Source organism: Plectropomus leopardus, chromosome 3, assembly GCF_026936395.1.
Source record: "Plectropomus leopardus strain MGB_pleo_1.0 chromosome 3, ASM2693639v1, whole genome shotgun sequence".
Classification (NCBI taxonomy): domain Eukaryota; kingdom Metazoa; phylum Chordata; class Actinopteri; order Perciformes; family Serranidae; genus Plectropomus; species Plectropomus leopardus.
This window is the reverse complement of record NC_142178.1, coordinates 15,450,375-15,473,648: the sequence shown is the minus strand read 5'-3', so window position 1 is coordinate 15,473,648 and position 23,274 is coordinate 15,450,375. Positions and strand designations below refer to the sequence as shown.

Sequence of the window (23,274 nt, the reverse complement as noted above, 5' to 3'; positions counted from 1 at the left end):
GTTTGTGCACTGCAGGCCCTAAAACTCCAGCTCAACAGTAGCAATCTTATTACTTAAAGAGAAGAAGGGAGGGTGGAAAGGAAGGATGAAGTAACGGGACAAATTGGATTGCAAAATGAGGACTGACATGCAGGTTAAACGGTGGAGAGAAAGACAGATAGGAGACAAAGACAGCAACAAGTGAAGCCTCCTCATCTGCTTCAAGCTCTCCTTCACAGCCAAACGGTGCTAGTTCTACTCTTATTAATTATTGCTGTCACTCATTTGCCCCTCTGATAATTATAACGATTCTTTTGCATCCTGTTATCAGGGGGGAGAGTTGACAGCCAGGATGCAGAGCTTCAAGGAAATGAACTGAGAAATTCGATAGTTTGAGTCGAGCCTGGTTCTAGTAAACACCAGCAGGTGCTACTGTAGAAAAGTGGCTATTGATCTGCAGAGGCACTTGCAGAAAATACCTGGGTTAATCTCACAGAGGGGTGAGGTAAATATAGAGGCGGGGGGAGACAGCGATCTAATGGGATTAGTCTGAGTCGCACAGACGTGTGCCACCGCACATGGATGCACATACACACACAAACCCAAACATACAGTGGACATGTGAGTAAAGTCACACACAGCACATGCCAAGGCTTTGTAGCTGTGACATTTAGTGGCAGGGCTTAACTGTACGGGACACAATGTCTGTCTCTGCTGGGCAAACACTTCAGATTGAACAACTATTGGATGGATTGTTGTTACATTTTTTGAAGATGTTCTTGTTCTGATGAAAATGTGACATGATCACTAAAATTCCCATTTTACTAGTACTTTGGTTTGGGATCAAAAATCTGCAAATATTATGACATTCCCATCAGCCTTAGCTGTACACTATCAATATATGCGTGGGACTCTTATCAACACCTACAATATTAGCATGTAGCATCACATGCTATCATGATGTACATTCAGTAATTTTCCACTTATCACTATTGTTATATGACATGCTATTGTTACCATTATTGCTGTGCATCTCTCCCCCTCTCTCCCTCTCTCTTCCTCCCCCTCTTTCTCTTTCCTTTTTGTCATTATTGTAATTAAACTGTTATTTACGACATCTATTGCACGTCTGTCCATCCTGGAAGAGGGATCTCTCCCCAGTCGCTCTTCTGAGGTTTCAACCATTTTTTTCCCCATGTTTCAGGTTTTTTTGGGGGGCGTTTTTCCTTAGACGATGTGAGGGTCTAAGGACAGAGGGATGCTATAAAGCCCTCTGAGGCAAACTGTGTTTTGTGATAATGGGCTTTACAAATAAAATTGACTTGACTTAATTTGTGTGTAGCGCTAATTAGGAAATGCAATGAAATGAAGCATGTGTGATTATTACCTGTTGAAGATTGAGTTAAACAGATGAAACTAAGCCAAATGTTTGATATAATTCATAAAAGGGCCCCAGAATATACTGTATGAACTATCAAATTTCCGTGGGTGGAAGTCAACATAATTACAACACCAGAGCAAGCATTGTGTCATGCAGATTTCCTCGTGTTAACAGTGAAATAGCAAGAAGTACATTTTATAGAGGGATCTCCCTTTGTAACAACCTGCCCATTCATATCAAACAAAGGCCATTTTTAAAACAAAGGTTAAGGAGTTGTGGGTTGATAGTTCACCTTTGAGCAAGGTCATTTGAACCATGGGCATGGCTATGCAAGGTAATGAGTAGGTTGATGACATAATCTGTTTGTTTGCACAGAATTGATGTTTTTATGTATTTTTTGCTGTTTCTACCAAGTACCACTTTGGAAATAAGTGTTTTAGTAATGCTTTTAAATGATATCCTCTTGGATTTGTTTTTACGTCATTATAGTTGTGTGAGTTTTTATGCTGTTAAATTCCAAATAAAAATCAAATCGGATCAAATCAAGCATAAGAAGAAGGTAAGCGTGGAAAATATAACTAGCCAAACATTGGCATGTTAGCATTTAGCTTAAAGCATAGCTGCACTGAAGTACAGCTTCACAGAGCTGCAAGTACAGCTTTAGATCTCTTTTGTTTGGTTCTGAGGGACAATAAAAAAAACTCTATATTTTCAAAATAATTATACACACAGTCCATTCTATATAGAGAAGAAGCATACACATCAGACATGTTGTAAATAAAGTCATTTTAAGTAGGGATGGAAAGCGCTGGAACTGATTCCAAATTGTCAAATAGATCGAATTAAGCTTATCAATTCCTCTGATCGACGTCGGCCTGTTTTTCTGACAGTTGTGCATTGCAACACAATAATGTCAAACCAACTGCGCCGACGTTGCAAGGAACTTGCAACCAGAAAGAGTCAGAGAGCCCTCATTTACTCTTAACCTGTGAAGCATGACCCTGCCGTACTGAGATGTACAATTTTCATATTACTTGCGTCCAAATCACAAGATTTTGTCAGTGAATTGGGCAGAATTAGAGGAAGAAACAGTTCAAGGCATGGCTTAATTATATTATGAAAGTGCTCCTTGAAATGTCTGTAAAATTATCATTTCAACTAAGGGTGGAAACAGTAGAAATATGCTCTAAGATCTTTCTACACAACACAGGCTTAAATTCCAGGAATGCCATATATTCGACACTGTGCACACTGCTTCCAGCCGAGCAGCACATCTGTTACAAAGGATAAATATCTTATTATGATAACATTTGGGCCATGCAGACAGACGTAGCAGATTTTTTGTTTGATTATATAAAAAAAAAAATGAATGTTGTACAAATAATCCACCTTATTCACCTCACAAAATGTTTGTGTTGGATGCAAATAATATGAAACTGTATGATTCAGAACAGCAGGTTCACACTTCACAGGTTAACAGTAAATAAACACAGTGAGAGAGGAGGAGTAATGACGGCCTGCCACAGCCCAAACTGACCATTACGTACAGGCAGAGAAAGCGAACACCAGCAGGCACTAATTAAAAGAAACATCTCAACTGGGTTGTGGGACGTTCATGTCTGGGCTGAAATGTAACTGCAGTGTGCCAAAAAAAAGGCATTGCAGAGAGTATGTTTCAGCCACTGTAGCTCTGGCTAGAAACAAACCCACAATTTGTACGATGTCAGATGTCAGTGCTACTGTGTACTTTAATTGAGTTTTGAGGGACTGATGCTCGGGTGTATCCCCTTATAATACAAGCTAAATTCAGTAAAGAACAGCACAACCAATCATTATAAAAGGTTTTATTCATTCTTTGGTTTAAAAAAACGACACACTTTGCAACCACAGATGAGACAAAACATGAAAAGTTGTTTTTTTTTAAATTGATATTCATTCTCTTTTCTCTTTTATTCATTGTTTTTTTGATCTTCAACAAACAAAATGCAACAAAAACTGCAAGATACAGTTAAAACTGTAATGAACAAATCGCAGCTGCTGTCAAAATGTAAAATAAAACACTGATACATTCATGAGTGACACAGTATGTAAGGTTATTAAGTAACAACCTTATAAAACTTACTTAAATAACACACTGACCGAACTAAACAACAAGGGGTTAAGAGTCACTAAAAGAAGAAGGCGCAGTGGTTCCCAGCTCTTTGGTAGAACTCATGCCAGCCAGTAGATGTATACAACTGGTGATTAGGGGTTTCAAGTAGACATTGCCTTATTTTAAGGGACTAAAAGCCAAAGAGTTTGGGGAACCACTGAAAGAATAACACTGTGTAGAAAAGGCAACATTTTGGTGATTTTGTTTTCTGCCACGACACTTTTTTTTCAAAATAATCTTTTTTTTTTCATTTTAAATATGAAAAGAGATGTAACATAATCGTCTTGTGTTTTCTAAGCTCCTATTTTAAAGCCGAAGCATAGAGTACTGCAGCTTTCACATTTGATTAGGTTTGGGGGATGTGCTGTGAATAGAGGTCATGTAGAAATTTAGGGGTTGAGCTAAATACTGCATTTACTTCAAATTCCTTTTTTAAGTTTAAATTCTCTGGGGGACTTTACATATGAGAAAAGTCTGGGCTACATATTACTTAAGACTTAGAGCTAGGGCTGGGCGATCTAGAGAAAATCAAATATCACAATATTTTTGACCAAATACCTCAATATCGATATTGCCATGATAATGTAGGGTTGGCTGTTGGTATCATAGACTAAATAATAAAGATGGACAACATGACAGCTGCCAAAAGTGAAGCCAAAACACCTAAATTGCCCCCTGGTGGCTGGCTGCAGTACAGGTCATAGACTCCGCCCCCTGGTGGAAGACGGTTTCTGTCATTCCAGTTGGTTCTTATCATGTTGATGTACTGTGCGTTCTAGTTTTCCTTTTCCTGATAAGTTTGGCTTTAATTAGTCAAATTATGCAATAGAAAAGCGGGGTTAACGTCATGATTGACAGCTGTGTGTGCCAATTGGTGAGCTTATGACCAATGGCGCTGCTTGCAACAGGTTGGACAGGTGTATGGGAGAACTTAATACTGTGGAGATCGCAACTGACAAATCTCTGGCTCCAAATAACACCATCATTGCAAGATGGCAGCACCCGTATCTGAATATTTTGGCTTCATTTTGTGCAGTGGGAATAAGTGGAGACGCATTTTCCATCTTTATTTATGATCTAAGTGGGTAAAAGCATAATTTCAACATAATTTCGCTTTAAAGCAGCCTTTAAAACCAAGAAAAGATGACATTTACGATATAATGATATAAGAAAAAAAAAAACATTTCGATGTAATATCGATCTGTAGCCCAGCCCTACATGAACTACTTCTTTCTCAGGCTGTGGTCAAGGGATGTGCGTTGGATGCAATAAATAAAAGCTGCTAGCTGACTCTTCAAGAGTTAACTCTACATCTACACCTCATCTCTTTGGAGAAAGATGAAACACTGGAGAAAGAATTCCTCACCAACCCTGCGTCCATCTGACTCTGCCTTTCCTCCCTCTTTTCCTGCAATCTGTTTTATTCTCTCCATCTTATGAATTTCCCTTTACTATCACAGCTTTATTCTATTCCCCTAAACCTTATCTCTGTTCGCCAGAGTCGTCTCTGTCTCTCCTCCTCACGTCCCCTCCTCTTCGTCACAGCTCGTCCCGTGCGCTCCAGTTCTCAAGTTCAGACTGCAGTACGTCAGAGTTCTGGGCCTCGAAGCTCAGCTCCCCCTGCTCCTGAGTTTTTCTCGACTTGGCTCGGTCCCAGTCGGTTTTGACGGTCTCGTTGTCCCAGACCACCGATGTTTCTGTGTCACTGATGTAGCCCTCGTCTCCCGTGTAATGGGTCGGATACACCAGAAGCGGCTCGGCAGAAAACGCACGCAAGTCCCGAGTCTCAAAGTGCTCCATGTACTCTAAACTGATGAGTGAGAGGAGCAGGCAGGATATTTTTTTATTTATTATTATTTTTTAAACAATTTTATAATTGCTTTAGATTAAGAGATTGTAAATACTGATTGCGGTTGGGGAATCCCACTTGTCAAACCCTTTGAGAGTTTTCTGGGGTTCCCCTGCGTGTCTCCTTTTCTTAGAATGTATTATGTTGTAGTTTTTAATATGTGCTAAATAAATCAAATCAAATCAAATCAAATAGATTAACAAGAGAATTAAAAAGAAGAAACAAATGAGAGGAACAGAAAGAAGGCGGATACTCACACTGGGTGTTTGTCGTACATGACGGGAAGGAATTCATCGACAGGGAGCAACTTGGTCAGAGGTTCAGCCCCGAGGAGCTTCTTGGCTCCTTTTAAAGACAACAGGTAGCCTAGTGTCCAGTATGAGTAGTCTGCTTCCACCAGGTTGTGGATGTTGGGTACAGACTTCTCTTGGTGGTCGACCTGCATCCGCTTCCTCCCAATGTAACTGTAGTTAGTATTCAGGACAAGAGGAGAAATAAATATCACAAGCACAAGCAAAAACAAATTAAAATCAGTGTATTTACAAAGAACTGATGCAGTCAGTGGATGAGCAAAGCACTGCTCCATAGTTGCTGAATTTATCTAAAATGTGCTTGGAAGAATACTACAAATGATCACTTGTAAGTCAATAACTCACCCTGTCATGCTTCTAATTCATTGAGAGAACATTGTTTTACCCACAAGCCTCCACAGTGAATGGAAAATCCAACAATTGAGAAAATTCTTAATGAATTGCAGTTATAAGCAGCTGCACTGAACAATAGCAAAACTATATCAAAAAGTCGTATGCCTCGTACAGAGAGTGAAACTTATTCATATTGCCTTTGGTATTTTAGTGGGTAGGTTTATGACGTAAAGAGGGTAAGGTCAGATTCAGAAAAGTCATTCTAATAACACAGACTAACTGTCTGAGACAGTGGTAAACCAGCAGCTCCCATGTTCAGCGAGGTAAAATTACAGTTTTTGTTAATGGGGTTTGGCTTTAAAGAAAGCATAGGAAAGTCTTCCTTTCACTTCAGTTCCCCATTAGAAAAGGCTCTCTGTTTCTGAAATACCGATCATACAACTGGATAACTGAGACTTGCATTATACTGAATGATTTATGTAAAGACGCAAATGTGGACTCCGATGACTTCAACTCATCAGGAATTTTCTCTGTTTTTGGATTCTTCCTTTCCCGTGGAGCCATACGAGATTACGTTTTCTACACAAATTAAACATAACACGGGGATAACTAATTATTTTGTTGGTGTAGTTTTACTTTGAAGTCCAAAACAGAATTCATTTAAACTGCTGCAGGTATCATGATGCGTATAATATAATCTTTAACCCCAGCTTGTTATTAGTGATGCATGCAGCAATTTCGAAGCCCAGTGTTTGGATGTTTCTTATTGAAACACTCCGTAACTTTAATATGTCTTTGACATTTTATGAAAATAAATAAATAAATAAACTGCCCACCAAAGTTGCTCATTTTGTACAAATCAATCAAATTGGAGACCTACATGCCCAGACACACCAGGTCATAGTCTATGCAGAAAATGAACAGAACTTTTAGTTTTGGAAATAACTCCAAGTTAGCTCTGTTATGGCAGCTGTAAGTCTCTGTGAATGTGAACAAGCTGGAGCAGCTCAGTCGTGTGATGCTAAGATGCATAATTCCCACAAGAGTTTTCAGCATGTGATCAGTGGTGTGTGAGATATCATGTGTGACAGATGGACGGATTTCACTGATAATCCTCTCTGTTTACTACATCGTGTTTTCCTTCTGCTTGTCGAAGCATCACTCACATGAGATCCCAGTCCAGCTTATGTGTTGACACCTCCTGCACCAGCGCCTGGAGACGCCGCTTGAAGAACACCTCGAAGCGGAGGTCGTCCTCAATGACCAGGGAGTTCTGCAGACCACGATCGACTATCTACACACAAATATGCACATGCACACAAAACTTGCATGAATTTTAGTGAATGACTTTGCTCCTGAGATGAAAGTGAGCTGGCATTGTCGTGCATTATTGTGATGGAAACATTTATCAAATCCTTTATTGGCATCCTGGGGTCCTTTTTTCAAAATTCTAACACATACTATTACCTTAAAGGTGCATTATGTAAGATCTGGACATCATTTTTAGTTTAAAACATTCAAAAATTGACATAACCCTATGAACAGAGGGTGAAGAATTAACACCTTTAACGTTATGTCCAAGATGCCTCTGTATTGTACTGCAGACATATCCACTGGTAAACAAAAAGGGACCGTCCGTTCTGTTATGATACATCCTGGCCTGAGAGGCGATAGTGAGTCACTGTAGCCTCTAGTTTGCCGCAGGAGAGGATGAAGAAGTTGAGCCAGCCTGTTGTCAATGGATACCGTGGATGTATTAAGAAATACAGCGTAGAAGTTACAGTCTCAGTAAATTAATTAGTGTGTAAAACTCAGTGATGTCAGAAGCCCCACGTTCAGTGGCAAAGAAAAGAAGCAAAACTAGAGTAAATATTGGTATGGCTATCCAACACTGGAAACAGCTCTTGGAGAGTAAAAAAGATGCGGTTTGTTGCTGAACTCGCAACGTTTCTTTTAGACTGGTAAGTAACATCTAACGTTGGCTTTTTACTAAAACATATCTTTAGTGTAACTAATGACAACAAACTGTAGGCTTACAGCTCGCCATAATCTTTTCAAATGGCGGGCTGTGACTGTGTCCTTGTTACTGTGGCATTGCTAAAACTGAGCGAAGTGATCTATAGAGTAAAGTCTACACAAATGCCACATGTGAAAATCAAAAGATAACAGCCTTATTTTGACTGGCCGTATTCTTGCTCTGATGTCAGTTATGAGTTGCCTTTATTACTGGTGACATTGCAGAAATGAAATTGCAGTTGTATGGACACAGTAGTAGACCCACTGAAACAATGTCGACCAGTTCACCTTATTGTAACTACTTGGCATTACTGTTATGAAATGAGGCAAGAGGGTGAAATTCTGCCCCGCGTTCAGTTGGACCGGGTGAGTGGTAATTACAAAATGCATCTTTAAAAAACAGCAAGTTGCTGAAAAACCTTATTCCCCAAAAAACAGTACATTTATTGAAACATAAATAAGACAAGCTCATTAATCTCACCAGCTGCCTCTCCTCACACAAACTGAGTTACTGTGCTTTTCAGTCATAAATGTTATCTACTGTGCACAGGTAGACCCAGAGGCCTGAGGCCTGGCCAAGCGTCTCACCTCCTTCCAGATGTTGTAATGAGAGAGGAAACAACCCAGTTCACCCTTGGTGAGAGGCCGACCATGATAAGGGTCTTTGTAACCCGGCAGCATCTTAATCCTCATAGACTCTATATCAGTCTTGTTCAGAGCTCTGCGGGAAAAGAGAAGAGATAAACAAAGTGATTAGAGATAAAAACAATAAATTAAATGGATGTATCTGTGTCTGTGAAAAGAGGAAGCGAGGGTTTGAATATACAATAAGGCTTGCATGTGTTAAAAACTGGTTTTCTACTCAGTCTCACCACTTTAAATTAGGATAATAGAAGGTAAAACATGATGCTACCTACTGACTGGAAAGCCTACACAAAGATAAGAGGTCTAATTTACACACAGATGAGCTAAAACAATGTGGTTTGGGGAATATTTAATTATCAGCATGCACCCGCTACTTTTCACCGGGTTGTTTGTCTCGGCTCAGCCTCCCTACATCAATCTACACCGCATGTTGCCGAGGCACAAATCAGGAAGACACAGGCAGTGGGGGAGGAAGAAAAAGATGAGAAACGTACTTGCCATCCACGGCGGCAACGACCTTACAGCTGAGCTCCTGCTCGTACAGAGTTCTTAGCATTCGCTCACGACGGTCAGATCTCCGCACAAGATTTATCATAAACACCTGGGTGCACACAAATGCAAACACTCACACACATGCTTGGGTTTATTCTGTGTGTTTTTCGGTGTGTATGCGATTGAGTGTGCGTACCTCATCAAAGCCCATCTTGTTAGGCTGCTTGGGAGGAAGAGACAGGAAGCTGGAGGGCTCCAATGGAGGATTTCTCACTTTCAAAGGAAAAACAGGGGGGGAGGTTACAAAGAGAATATGTGATGTGATGGAACAGAGGTTCCTAAAATGTGGCTCAGGGATGCTTCTCGGAGTCCTCGGGAGACTTTCAAAACAACCATTAGAACTAAAATACAGAAATATGAGTTAATGTATACTGTTTTTTTAAATCATTATTGGTATTCGTTATGTCTGTTTCCTCATCTACAGCACATACAGTAACAGTAACGCTGCACAAAGACTGCAATTTATACAGTAGAATACAATGTGGGGGTTACTGACAGCTCCAGTAGGACCCTCGCCTAACTGTGATAACATTGATCTATTTTTGGAGTCCTTGATATGAAATCATCTGGGAGGCCCTGAATTACAGTCATCAGTCATACATAATCGCTGTATCTCTTTAATGGCACTTTTTAGTGCTCTCTCTGTTTCCTCTCCCGTTGTACTGTATGTCTCATCTGATTAGCTTTACACACTTGTAGCAATTGGCTGCAGACACATTTTAGCAAAGCCATTTTGTCTTCTTGCAAAAGTAAACATTGTCTAATTAAGTATGTAATTTTTTTGGGCAGTGGTATACAGAATATTACATTGCTAAGGTAGGAGCTCCACTCTTTAAGTCAAAATAACTTGAGGCTACTTCTGGAAAACCTCCTTTGCTTTTTCATAATGGGTGCAGCAAAAAACGTTCAGTTCAGCTAAACACAAGTTGGGAAATCAAATAAATGCAAAACCAGCAGATCAGCAGAACATTACACTGCCAGTTAAAGATTAAAAAAACCCAACAAACCTCCATTGTGCAAAGACATACTCAGGTGTAATCGCAGCCTAGTGTCTGTGTAAGTAAAAAGCAAACTCAAACTATTTTACTTTAAATGTACAACTCAAAGAAATCACTCTGCTCTCTTTGATTTCTGAACTCACCCATGACCTCAAGCTGAGTATGCAAGAAGCTGTCCGCCTCATCCTGCAGGGTACCATGGGAACGCATTGGAACTGGGAAATACCCATAAGTTTCTTTGTTGCACACATACATCTGCACATCTGCGAAGATAAAAGAGAGGAAAAACATGCTTACAAACATATGCAAGACATGCTTAGGAAGAGTCTTGGTAACAGCGCTCTGTTGCATTTGTCTGACCTGCAGAGCGAGCTGAGTAGGCAAAGACGATGACATCATCCAGGGCCCAGCTGTACTCCGGGTGTGGTGGATAGAAAGCCAGCTGACGGGAGGCTTCTTTCTGTAGGTCCACTAGGTAGGTGGAGTGGACCATCGGTACAGCGAAACAGCCACGACGTTCCCGCTTACGGATAGGCATGTAGGCTGGTGTACGCTTATAGTAACCCTGAAGTGAGTGCACACAAACACAGTATGGTTTCACATGATTTTCTTGCATCCAGCTTCTTTCCAATGAAACTAGAGTTCCTGTCTCGGGGTTGTATGTCTCCACCAGCTCGTCACGTTGCAGCATACATCCATGTCTGTCCTGACTCATTTAATATATGTAGTTAAGACTTTGAAGGAATTTAATAAAGGTTTTAAAGGGATTTTTGGCAAAACATGGATGCTCACACACATCTTCGCAGTTTCATGTTTTGTGAGATCATTGTGACCGTGACCTTTGACCACCAAAATCTACTCAGTTCATCTTTCAGTCCAAATTTACTAAATTTGAAGAAATTCCCTCCTGGCGTTCCTGAGGTACCTCCTTCACAAGGATGGGACTGACAGACGACACGAAAACAAAATGCCTCTGGCCACAGCTGTCGCTGGTGCAGAGGCCGAATAAAAAGCTGTGGAAAACTCAAACTGTGATCTGATCTGATCTGAGATATTTGACAGAGACTTGATTGAGAAAATTGGTTGCCCCAAGTCTACAACTCTATGTCCATGTGTTGGTTTGAAAGACCTTATAGGAATAAGACACGTCTAAAAACTTTATACTTCACTAAAATACTGAAAGAAGTAATAGTTTTAATTGTGAAAAAAATAATTAATTAATAAGTGATTAAAACTGAATGATACTGACTTACAGGAAGAGACACTGACAGACATTGCTTTCTGCCTTTTGGCTACAGGCCCATTAACTGTCACTGAAGAAAATGTTCTCTGCAGGAATCAGACAGGCGGAGTCTTGGTTGGAGTTTATTCTGTGCTGGAGGATAGACAATGTCCATATGTCTACTCTGATTTGAATAGAAGCAAAGATGGTTACTTAAAGGCATCCTGTCTCGACAGAAATATATCACGGACAGAACTGCTTCCAAGACACCCACATACAGTACGCAATGCCTGATACATCAGATGTGCGAGTCTGATTAGTCACAATCAAGTTTGCATGACTGCAATGACGTCTGCAAATTAGATTGTTTTTTCCTACAGTTGAATAATTTAAATTAAAATAACTTTATCAGGCATACATCAATTAAAAGTCACTTTTGAGCAAGTCTTATCAGCCGCACAAACAGCAGTATTATCTGGTAGTTACATCTGGTAGCTAGTCAGAGCTGTTGTATCAGAGCAGGGAATTTTCAGTTCACCTGTGAGACGAATCATTTACTTTAATTTACAAAGCATATTTAGCAGAGCATTGTGCTCCTGTCTAGCACTCTGAGGGGAATCACTTGAATACAATAAAAATAAGAAAACTTCTCTACTGGTCCTTCAAATTGACTCATTTACAGTGTTTCTAAAACAGCTTTTTTGTACAAATTTGATTTCTTCATGCAAAACAGAAAATAATCAAGTGTAAAATTCCCTCTGGATCATATTTATACATTATGAAGCTGGAAGGAGATGGACTCTATTATTCAGCGGCACTGCATGAAAAGTGGTATTTTATTCACCATCAGTAACCCACAGAGTTTATAGCAGACTTTGTCTGGATTGCTTTATTTGTCCAAAGATGTAAAATAAGAGGTTTTTACAGAGACATTATAAAGAAGCTACAATGACGAATAATCTTTATAGTTTGTTGGTTCAGTTTATGTTTTAGAGTAAAACTGGATGATGGTGGAAACGTTGTTTCTACTGTTACCATAGTATTTCAAAATCTTTTTTAGACACACACAAATGACATGAAGGGACTGTGAGATGTGCCTACAGCTGTTTTACAGGTATGTTACCAACGGCATTAAAACAAAACATGTGCAGTACCTGTGAAGTCATGCCGCACCAGAAGTTAGAGTACGCAGCTCTGGACTCCAGCATCGGCGCTACAATTGTTTTGTTCTCACTAATCAGTTTCCACAACGTGTCTGGGTTGGTGAGCAGGTTGTCACAGTCAGCCACCTGCAGGCGGACGAGAAGGGCACAATATTGACAAGATTCAAACATGCACATGCACATGCAAGCACAGACAAAATGTCACCCGCTGTCACTAAATGATTGATTGAGCCATAGCAACATTGTTCACTCACAGCCCAGAATTTTAAACGAGCCTCACCAACAGGCTGCACTTGTATTTGCAGATGGATGTTCTCTACTCAGGTGTGTTCAGAACAACGGCTGTTCAATGCCAAAATTCAATATTTAACCCTGAGTATGTTTGCCTCAGTGTCTCATCAAGAGCAGCTCCAGTACATGAAGACTGCTCCCAGTCAATCTGCATTTTTATTCAGCCATAATATTTATCCAGATACTGCCAATGTTAAGCCAACTGACATTTGAAACAATAAATTTGTGATAATCACCCATGCCGATGTATCAGCTGATCCCCGATACAGAAACATCATTACTGGCCTACGAGGGTGTGAATCACAAGTTTCATCATATTATAATATTTCATTGATTCTTCAGATAACAAAATGATCGATGCTTATAAAAGAAAGTCTGCCTCGATACAATTTAGATTCAATTCAATTAAGTGGCCTGCGATAAATTCAAGCCAAAATCAGTAAATACCCTCATTGTCTTTTTCTGGACTGCTTGCCATTGTCTGCTTGATGCTAAGCCTCCAGCACTGTTTGAAAGTTTAGACAAAGGTGTATCTTAAAAATGGCATCAATGCATCAATGTATCGAATCAATGAATTAATCATGGTCAATGTATCGTTACACCCCTACTGGACAACATATCAGCTAATAAATAACACAAACTTGCACAGGAGACGAGCAAACAATATGTATGAGGTAGTTAAGAAGCATTGTCAAAAAGAAATCCTTAAAAATGAAAAAAAGAAACAAAGAAAGAAGCCATATATTATTAGATTTTGCAATACATTGCAATTTTTTTGTTGTTGATTGAGAGGCACTGACTGTGTGTCCTTATGAATGTCAAAGGGAGCAACATTTGACTCTGTGTATGAACAAAACAGCTCAATAAAATATGCATAGAAAAATAGATATTAAAATGTCAATATCAGCATCAACCACAAAAGTCAGACTACAGTTTATACTACTATATATTTCTTACCGACTCTCCTACATTTTACCTCATGGCTATGGAAAATAGACATTTTTACTGTGCATCAGAGTTCATTGTTGACCTTGGAAATGTTTGTGCAACAAAACAAAAAACACTTTTACTGGCTTTTGAGAAAAACATTTTAACAACTCAAAATCAGTGCATGTAAGCTTGAAATGCATGTAACCACAGCAACAATACTTAGGATTCATTTTACATTAACTCAACTCTTACTAGTGAAATGTTATGTAAACAGGAATTAACTGACTACAAACAAATATCTGAACTCCACCTCTCTCCTTCACATTGCAGCATTCATCGCCCCCTCTTTTTGTATCAGAACACCTCATTATGCTTTATGTTGCATTGCTTTAATCTGCCGAAACAAAACAGCAAATTTAAAACACAAAGAACGCTTGCATGTCACAGAGATGATCCCTGGGAGATTAGATTTTAAGACTAAATATATTTTAACACATTAAATTAAATCTGCAATCATGAGTAGTCATCAAAATGTCTCTAGCTCTAATTCATTTTCATCTATGTTCCTTTTTTTTGTAAAGAACTGAGCTTTGCTTCCTCATCCACATTTTTAATTTTGACCTTGTTTCTCTAAAAAGGAATAATCAAGTGCACACAATGGATGCACTGGTATTTAAAGAATCGAGTGACTCAGCGTACTTACTTCCACATAACTCCACACACTTCTGACCCAGAGTCAGAGGCATCACTGAGAGTGCATAATAAGAGGAGGCTTATGAAGCTGCTGCGGGGGTTAAAACATACCAGCAGGTAGTCGGCCCAGATCTCACGGGCGGTCTCCAGCGCTGCCTGACGGAGCTTCATTACATGTTCATAACGGAGATTATTCCAGTGCTTAGGCCCAACCTCGTCTTCAAAGGCACTGAGACATGCACAGACAGTAATCATTAAGTAACATAAGTCTCTCTCTCACACACACACACACACACACACACTCGTACTCACTTCTTCATACACACACACAGTACCTGGGTTCATCGTCAGGTCTCCACTCCACATAGTGATAGTAATTCTGCACCTTGACGAGCCAGTCTCTCAGGATGGCTGTGGTGTTGTCTATGTTGTGATCTGTCGCCACCCTGAGGGAAAGAGAAGGACAGAGAGATCACGACTTTGGAGCACCTTGATCGCCACCAATGCAGGGTGTTGACAGGCTTCAGACACTTATATTTAATGCTTTTTAAAACCTTTTAATAGTATTTGTAACTAAATTTGAGACCAATTTTTTGCGACAAATTATTTTTTTCTTATTTGTCTTATTCAAGCATGGCAGGTTAGTGTAAAGGTATTAAATATGTGGTCCCGTGCAGAGATAGGCTTTATGTAGTAATAAGGTTATCCGAGTGTGTTAGGTCAATCTACATTTTGCCATCAAGAGCAATAAGTACAAGTATAAAGACATTACAAGTACATGTATAGCATTTGGACTTTTTTGTAAAAAAAAAAATACTCAAAATGAGTTATTATGAAATTAGCAAATGATTAATTTAATAGTTGACAGTTAATAAGTCACTGCAGCTCTAAAAGATATTCTTTTTAATGACCCAGTGGTACTATGGCTTAGGGGATCTATGGATAAAATCTTGTGTCACTGACACTGTGTTGAATTTCATACATTATTACAGTAAAGTCAAGTCAATTTTATTTATCGCATATCAAAAATGTGCCTCAGTATTTGGGGCATTAGGGATGCAATGACCTGATATCCTGGAAGGGTATTGGTCCTGATACTGACATTATGAAGCCGTGCCTGCTCCTCATAAAAAAACGCTTTACAGCCACTGTCATTTTAAATTCAGCGATTCCACCTTTATTCAGTTGAATTGGGCCATAAACCGACATTTGAGCACCACAGCAATCCCTGTGCTTATTCATATATATAGGCCAGCAGTTATTATTCTGTCACTCAAACGGCATTCTCACCACAGTAGCTCCATTGTTTTCTCTGTTCATTTACTGCAGTGAGCGAATGCCTCTAAATAAATAATACATCCACTTAAAGTAAAAAGTGATGTGTAGTTATATGCTCATGTTACCTTCACATAGAGGAAAGATCCCAAACACTGCATTCGCTGAGGGATGCAGACGATGAATTAGAGGGGGGAAAACACTGGTATCAGATTGGTACTCGGTACTGGGCAGTGGCTCTTATCGCTTGATTGGAATTAAGATCAGTATTTAGGATTAGGACTGATCCAGAGATATGTATCCGGTCATGGTACATTCTTTGGAAACGCAATTAAGAAACAGTTTATATTTAAATAACATTAACTACTGAATGGTTAGCAGTAGGTCATACTGACACAGTCAAATAATTCAGAATAATGACTCAACCCTTCATTCATCAGTAGATTGACCTCATTAGTGGAATAAAGCAACAAAAGTTTCAACATGCAACTTCAGTTTTAGTTTTGGGCAATTAGTCAGACCAAAAAAAAAAAAAACGCAGTTGTAGATGCCACCTTGGACTCATGGACTAATGGGAATATTTTACTTCCCTCTGATTTTTGTGTAGACCTCACAATGAGCTGATAAATGCTAACTCAAACATAAATTAAAAAAGGGTTAATTAGTAATCAAAAAACCCAATTTCAAAACAGTGACTTGAACAAATTAAAACTTAATTTGGAAACTATCATTATCAGTGCTTTAAAAACATCCAAAAAATATGTGCAATGTGAACATGGTGACCAGAATGATGTATAATGATTCACTGTTTATTTATCAGAGCTACAGCGCTCAAATACGCTCAGAAAAGTCGAGCACTCAACTGTAACACAGTCTTAACCTGTAGTAAACACATTTTGGGGGTTATTTGTGAACAGAATATTGACAAATTATCACCTGAAAGAGTTGCCTTTTTAACATTGTCATTTTAAAGGTCTAGTGTGAAGGATATTTCCTCCTAAATCCAACGCACTGGACTTTTATCAGTTTGGAAACCATTTATATGAAAACACAAATAACTGCAGCTTTAAGAAATCTGGCAAAAAAACATTAAAGAGAGATCTCAAACAAGTTACATAAGATATTGCATTGATTTAATATTTATTTATAACGTGTCTCTGCTTTCTTCTTCTGAGGGTCTTGACGTCGTAAAAACAGAGCTGCACATCACTACCGTCATGCGCGGACAAAGGGGGAAGATCAGACAATAGGGGCAGAGGAGGGGAGCAGCGGCATTCGTCTGCTGTCTGTGTTATCAAAACAAATCTCAGTGTGTGTGTGAGGGAGGGGCACAGACAGTCAAAGCAAGAGAGGGGGAAAGAATGTGTAAATATGAGAAAAATGGATTCACTCCGAGCCCTGTCATGTAGTGAGTGACAGTCGGCGTGCCGCAGGTAGTTTCCCATCTGTTCGTGGCGTTTTAACACAGTAGTGTCGTCCCCGCACCTACATGTGACTGACCCACCAATCCATCTTCCTCTTCCTCCTGTCTCTCTAGCTTTCCCTCTCTGGCTGCTGTGAAGTTTTGAATGAGCAGAAGTAGTGAATAAAATCAGTTTACGCAGAGGATATTTTGGTTTTGCTTGTACGCAAGTGACAGACCCATGCCAAAAGGATAAGAGAGAGCTGAGAAAGAGACAGAGAGATAAAAATGGAAGATTTATGGATTGATAATATCCACCCTGCATGTCCCTGCAGAACACACACACACACACACACACACACGCACACACACACACACACACACACACACACACACACACACACACACACACACACACACACACACACACACACACATTCAGGCTGTCTGCACATGTGTGCCTGTGCTGCTGCTTGCCAAGTACTCCATCTTAACCTGTCTGGCTGATAACTGCAGGTATCGACAGGTGGCATGCAAGCAGATCACTTTATGTCTCTCACGCTGCATTTCAAAAACCTTTTATATTTGTTCTTTTACTGAGAGAAGGGATATGTTATAGATCAAAGCAACCACGCAGAAAACTGAGCTCCGGCTGCCACATGGGCATAGTTAGACTCAGGCACAGAGGCTGAATTTGCTGGCAGCAGTACAAGGAAAAAAGCTCAACATCCAGGCTGGTTTGTTTAAACAGACACACGGACACTTGAATCCCTTTGCTCCCACTGAAAAAAGTTGCGCTCAGCAGTCAGACGAGGCCCGGCACCCTTTTGGGTGAAACGATTCCTAAGATTTCAACTGCTCAAGGGGTTGAAATTGAAACGGATACAGCTTATAAGTATCTAGGTATTATTACTGATCAAACCACACTCTGAGAACAAGCTGAAACTTAAAGTGGAAAGCGATAAGTTTTCAATTTTTCAATTCTACCCCCAACTAACGTCTCCAAGTGATATTACTGGTGACGCCACTGTCGCAAACACTTGCGGTATCACTTTCCGTTTTCCTCAGAAATCGGAAACTGTCCACAGTCGAGCAATCGACACGAAACAACATCATCAAGATTGAAGAGAGAAGAAAAACACGCCCACTGAAAAGGTAAATCATTTTGTAATTATTTAGGATATTTATATTTTATTTGTTTTAAAATAAAAGACACCAATAGTTTCTGTAACCTAGCGTCACTTTATTTTGACCGTTGTTATGGACCCCGCTTGTTGCAGATCCTCTACATTTAACTGCTTCATGAATAACTAAGCTAAAATGTGGGTTCGAATTGCAGGTAGGTCTAGCTATATGACTATACGACTATATTCATGGAATATATTATAATAACTGCTCATATAATGCGACGTTCATTTTATACTGTTACAGTGACCACACAAACAGATCGACTTATATATCAATGTAAGTAATATTATGGCAGCCTGAATGTGTATCCAGTGATGTTATTCTACAAAACTGGTATCTTTTGCTGTGGAGAATTTCTGCAGTTACTTTACTTGTCCCACTCTGCCATTTACATTACTACTGTGGACAGTAAAGACAGCTGCAAAATCACTGGTTCACTGCAAAATTACTCCTTTTGTTGCTGATAGCTAGTGCTGTACCCTGGAAAACAAACAGCACATTTCTCTTCCTGCTTTTGTTGTGCATTGGTTGACGCACTACCTTTGTGCTGTAAATCAATCCTTCATATTTCCCCAGAGACGCTACCCTGAGGCAGGCAAAATTGCAAAGTGAAAGCTAGGCTAATAGCAAACAAATTTGAATGCAGTTTTTTCATTGTTTTATAGCCATTGCATTGTGCAATCAACATTACATTCAGAATTTAATATCACTTAATTTCAGAATCAAGAATGTTATCTCTGGAGGCTCAAAATTAAGTCTCTTTTTGAGAAATAAATCCTGTTTCTCACTCCAAGCAAAGAAACACTGGAGTTTGGCAACGGACTATAGTGACCTACTCTTTAAGACTGCACCTGACCAGTGCCTAAAGAAGTTGCATACTGTCCGACTTTGTGCTTTGCATTGTATTACTGGCTATGGAAGTCGTGCACACCACCGTACACTTTACGCTACTGCTAAATGGCCTTCTTTGTCCGTCCAGAGACTCTTGCATTGGTTGCTTTTTGTATATAAATCTCTGCTTGGGCTGATTCCTTCTTATTTGTGTACATACATGTAAAACCCAAACTAATATATCCCGCCCTCTCACAATAATCTACAAATGACAATCCCCAGGGTTTGAATAGAGCTTTGCAAAAAAGCTTAAGATGCGCTGCCCCCTCTTCTTGAGATAACTTACAGAAGGACCTGAAATTGTCTGAGCTGATAACTATTTAAGTCAATCTTAAATGATCAAGAAAAATAGCTGTCTTAGTGAATGTGATCGCTATCCAGATAATCACTGAAATTGTTATAGACAGTTGCACATGTTTATGTATTCAACGGGTTTTTGTGTTTTATTTTGACTGGATTTTATGCTTGCTTCTTTATAAATTGTATTTGTCTGCTTGTATTAATCGTTGCATACTGCCCTCTTGGCCAGGTTGATCTTGAAAAACAAAAAAAGTGTTTTTTTATACGTAAATGAGACTTTTACCTGGTTTAATAAAGGATATATACAAATTAAAGGAGTCGATGAATCAAATGAATTTCCAAACACATATTCACAATAACTCTGCCTAAAAGCTGTTGCTCTCATTTGCCTTCATAAGGTCAGTGAGTTTGCAGGAAATATAATCTAACCTGTCAGGTCTGAATGCTGATGAAAAGATTAAACTAATCTTCAAAAACAGATCTACTGGCACAGGATCAACATGACAAGAGGAAGTGAGCAGCAGAGACAAGACTAATGTGGAAGGCTGGTGACTGAACAACAGGCGGAGGTTGAGGAAGGTAAATCCTGCAGAAGCTTTTAATAGACGGCTTCACAGACACAGTTTGTTGAACTTGGATTGTATAGATTTTGAAAGCTCAGGTGCAATTTATACACTTCTTTTTAACCCTTTAGCATCCTGCTCAACCGTTTGGTAGAGTACATTCTGAGTCACTTTATCTTCATGAAAAATGTGTTGAATTCAGCTCAATCTGACTGAGCTGTCTCTACCACTTTGTTTAGGTTTTTTATGCTAAAAGAATCAACTGGATGTTGCTTTGTCTCTAATAGTCTGCCTTTTCAGTTTGCCTTCTACAGTAAGTTAGTGACAACAAAAAAAAATTACACCAGATATGAGCTCTCTGTGTGGTGGGATTTTCATGTTTACTCAACAAGTTAAATGGGTCTTAGTGAACAGATTTCTGTAACTTTAAACAAAAAAATAAACTCCCATTAGGGTCAAATAATTTTCTTAAAATATGCTCTAATGGTTGATTTGGCCTTCTATGGTAAAGGTAATGAAGCTAATGAAGGTAAAGTGTTTGGTAATGTAAAAATAAACTTCTGATCAATGATTATTGTTAAATAATAGATTTAATGTTGTCCACTGCATATACAGTGAAAAGAGTTTGTAAGTATGATTTTTTAAATGTCTAAAGCCAAGTTTTAAGAAAGGGTTGAGCTGGCCTTTTATGGGAAAAGTACTGATGCTTGTGATTTTTTATTTTAAATGGATGAATATTTGTTGTTGTTAATACCTTATTTTTGATGTTATTCCATTATATATTTGGTGAAAGAAATTATATCAATATGATTTTTTTCACCATTTCTGAGACATTTTAAAAGTACTGTAATATGCAAGGAAATAACACAGCAACACAGTACTGGTAATACTACTAATTTCATGGTCCCAAATTGATAAATGTTGGTATACTAACACATTACAAGCATAACAGTAAATGATTTATAATTTTTTTAATTTATTTCTCTCTGTTTTACCATTACCATGGACGGCCCTCTCAGCCGTTCGTTAGAGGCCTATATTTTATCTTTAAAAATTATGGAGTATGATACAAAAATAGATTCTTGTTATTATAGCCCCAGTGATATTAAAAATGGAAAAAAGAGAAAAAGTTTCCATTTCCCTTTTTATGGTGGGGAATCGAAAGAGCATTGCTGGTTTAAGACGAAGATGTGGAAATAGGAAGAGGGGAAGAAGGAGGGGAAAGAAATAGGAGGGTGGGGTGAAGGGGAAAAACGGAGGGGCGATGAGGGAGACGGTCTGTGACTGAATGGAACTTTTCACGAGCCCGAGTCCGCTGCTGCAACCCGCCCTCCGTGTCCCGCTGCTGGGGTCAAATCCCTTCAAAACACCGGTGTGTGTGTGTGTGTGTGTGTAAACTATAACCACGCTTGTCTAAACTTCACTCATTTCACTGCCAACTTTATTTGTGAAACGTGAAGATAAAGCGCTCGTGCGTTTCCTACATCTTGATAACATAATCACAGCGGCCCCACCTGGCAAAAACTCACAAGCGCACGCGCAGACGCACGCAGAGTTTTTCCCTATAATATGTCCACATGAGCTCCATATAGGCTTGACGTGTCTCTTTATTGACCTCACACTGACGTTAAATCACACTTTGCCACACTTTAATACCAGTTCAATATTCTTAACATACTTTTAAAAGTTTTCCCGTGTTATAGTGTGACACTCCGAGTCTTATTTTTTAGGGTACAGCGATGACACTCACCACAGCGCAATGCGGTCCTTCGGGTAGTTGAGGCGCTCGATGGCTCCGAGGAACAGCGGCAGAGAGTGCGCCGAGTTGCGGCAGACCAGCGCGACGACGACCCGGGGAGCGAGCAGCGAAGACTCGGGGCTCCAGCGCTCCTCGGGGAAGTACCCCCGGCTCGGGCCCGGCAGGAGAACGAACAGCAGGGCAGGCAGCAGTGAGGTGACCCGGGGCATGGCAGGGGAGAGAGACTGGCTGGTGACGCGGCGACGGGAGTAGCAGGCACGGAGGATGTGGAGGCTGAGGGTCCCGCTGTTGTGTTACGCCGACAGCGGATATATGGCGGAGGAGCACGGGCTGAATTAAAGGGCAGGTCTGGACTGGTTTAAGGGGAGCTCTGTGTTCTCAAAATACAGTCGCAGGCCCGCATGTTTGTCCCTCGTGTAAAGTCATATGGAAATAAATTATATCAGGGAGTTCCTGTCATGTTTGAGTTTAGGATTAATTGTATTTTTTGTATGAATATCCTTTTTCAAAATCCTACAAGGATAAGCAGGCTGCGAGGCTTCTCCCTGTAATAAGCTGTCCTCCCCTTTAAGAGCAGATCCAGCTGTAAGAAACAGCTAGAAAACTACATGGGCGTGGCCATGTGTTCAATATACAGGAGGATCACCCAGTGACTCAAAAAGTGGTGATACTGGTTCTGTGCAGTGGCCCCCAGTCTATTTGGCGTGTGGGCCCCTTAAATTCTCAGATTATATTATATGCAAGATCTTAGAGACCTGTGATAGAATATGCTGGATTTCACAGAAAAAACAACACATTTCAATTTAAAACAAATAATTAAACCCCCCTCAGATTTTTCTTTGGACCCCTCAGGTAGTCCCCAGGTTGGGGGCCACTGCTTTGCAGTGTCAGCAAGGTTAGATGGCAGGATATGCACATTGTATCACATGTAGCAAAGCTTTTCACACTTGATTTCACTTTCGTATAGCCAACTTTATTTATTTGACCTGAGCCAAAAATAACAATATAAACTCCAAAAGATATATATAAACACAAACCGAAATTATCCAATACTGTACGCTTTCATGTGTCACAATGGGTCTGCTTCTAACAAATATTTTCATACCAATTACTTCAACCTTTTGATTTTTTCTTTCAAAATAAATAATCAATGTTTTGTCTAAAGTATCAGATAATAGTTGTCTGACTAACAGTCCAAAATCCAAAGATATTAATTTCTGAATGAGGCAAAGCAACACTATTATTAGTTGCTGATTTGTTTTCTGTCCATTGACTAATTGAATAATCATTTCACCTCTGATATAATTGACAATTAAAAAAAAACATACTGTAGCGTATGAGTGAAGGTATCGGGTTTATATTTTAGAACACTCTCTTTTTC

General features: G+C 39.6%; 1 protein-coding gene across 1 annotated transcript; it reads right to left on the bottom strand.

Moving 5' to 3' along the window:
* Positions 1-3,189: 3,189 nt before the first annotated feature.
* Positions 3,190-22,490, bottom strand: LOC121942223 (procollagen galactosyltransferase 1-like). Its single transcript, XM_042485366.2, has 12 exons — positions 21,885-22,490; positions 14,851-14,961; positions 14,627-14,744; positions 12,593-12,727; positions 10,577-10,781; positions 10,360-10,479; positions 9,355-9,431; positions 9,161-9,267; positions 8,610-8,742; positions 7,172-7,299; positions 5,619-5,825; positions 3,190-5,322 (listed from the first exon to the last, which is right to left on the bottom strand). The coding sequence occupies exons 1-12, from the start codon at positions 22,100-22,102 to the stop codon at positions 5,052-5,054; spliced, it is 1,830 nt and encodes a 609-aa protein (XP_042341300.1). The 5' UTR covers positions 22,103-22,490; the 3' UTR covers positions 3,190-5,051.
* Positions 22,491-23,274: the final 784 nt, after the last annotated feature.

What these genes read in the sequence shown, in the direction of transcription:
- LOC121942223 (XM_042485366.2), bottom strand. Translation starts at nt 22,102, where the DNA reads ATGCCCCGGGTCACCTCACTGCTGCCTGCCCTGCTGTTCGTTCTCCTG. An exon ending in AAGGACCGCATTGCGCTGTG is followed by an intron (nt 14,962 to 21,884) that starts GTGAGTGTCATC and finishes TCTTTCCCTCAG; the next exon opens with GGTGGCGACAGATCACAACA. An exon ending in AGACCTGACGATGAACCCAG is followed by an intron (nt 14,745 to 14,850) that starts GTACTGTGTGTG and finishes TGCATGTCTCAG; the next exon opens with TGCCTTTGAAGACGAGGTTG.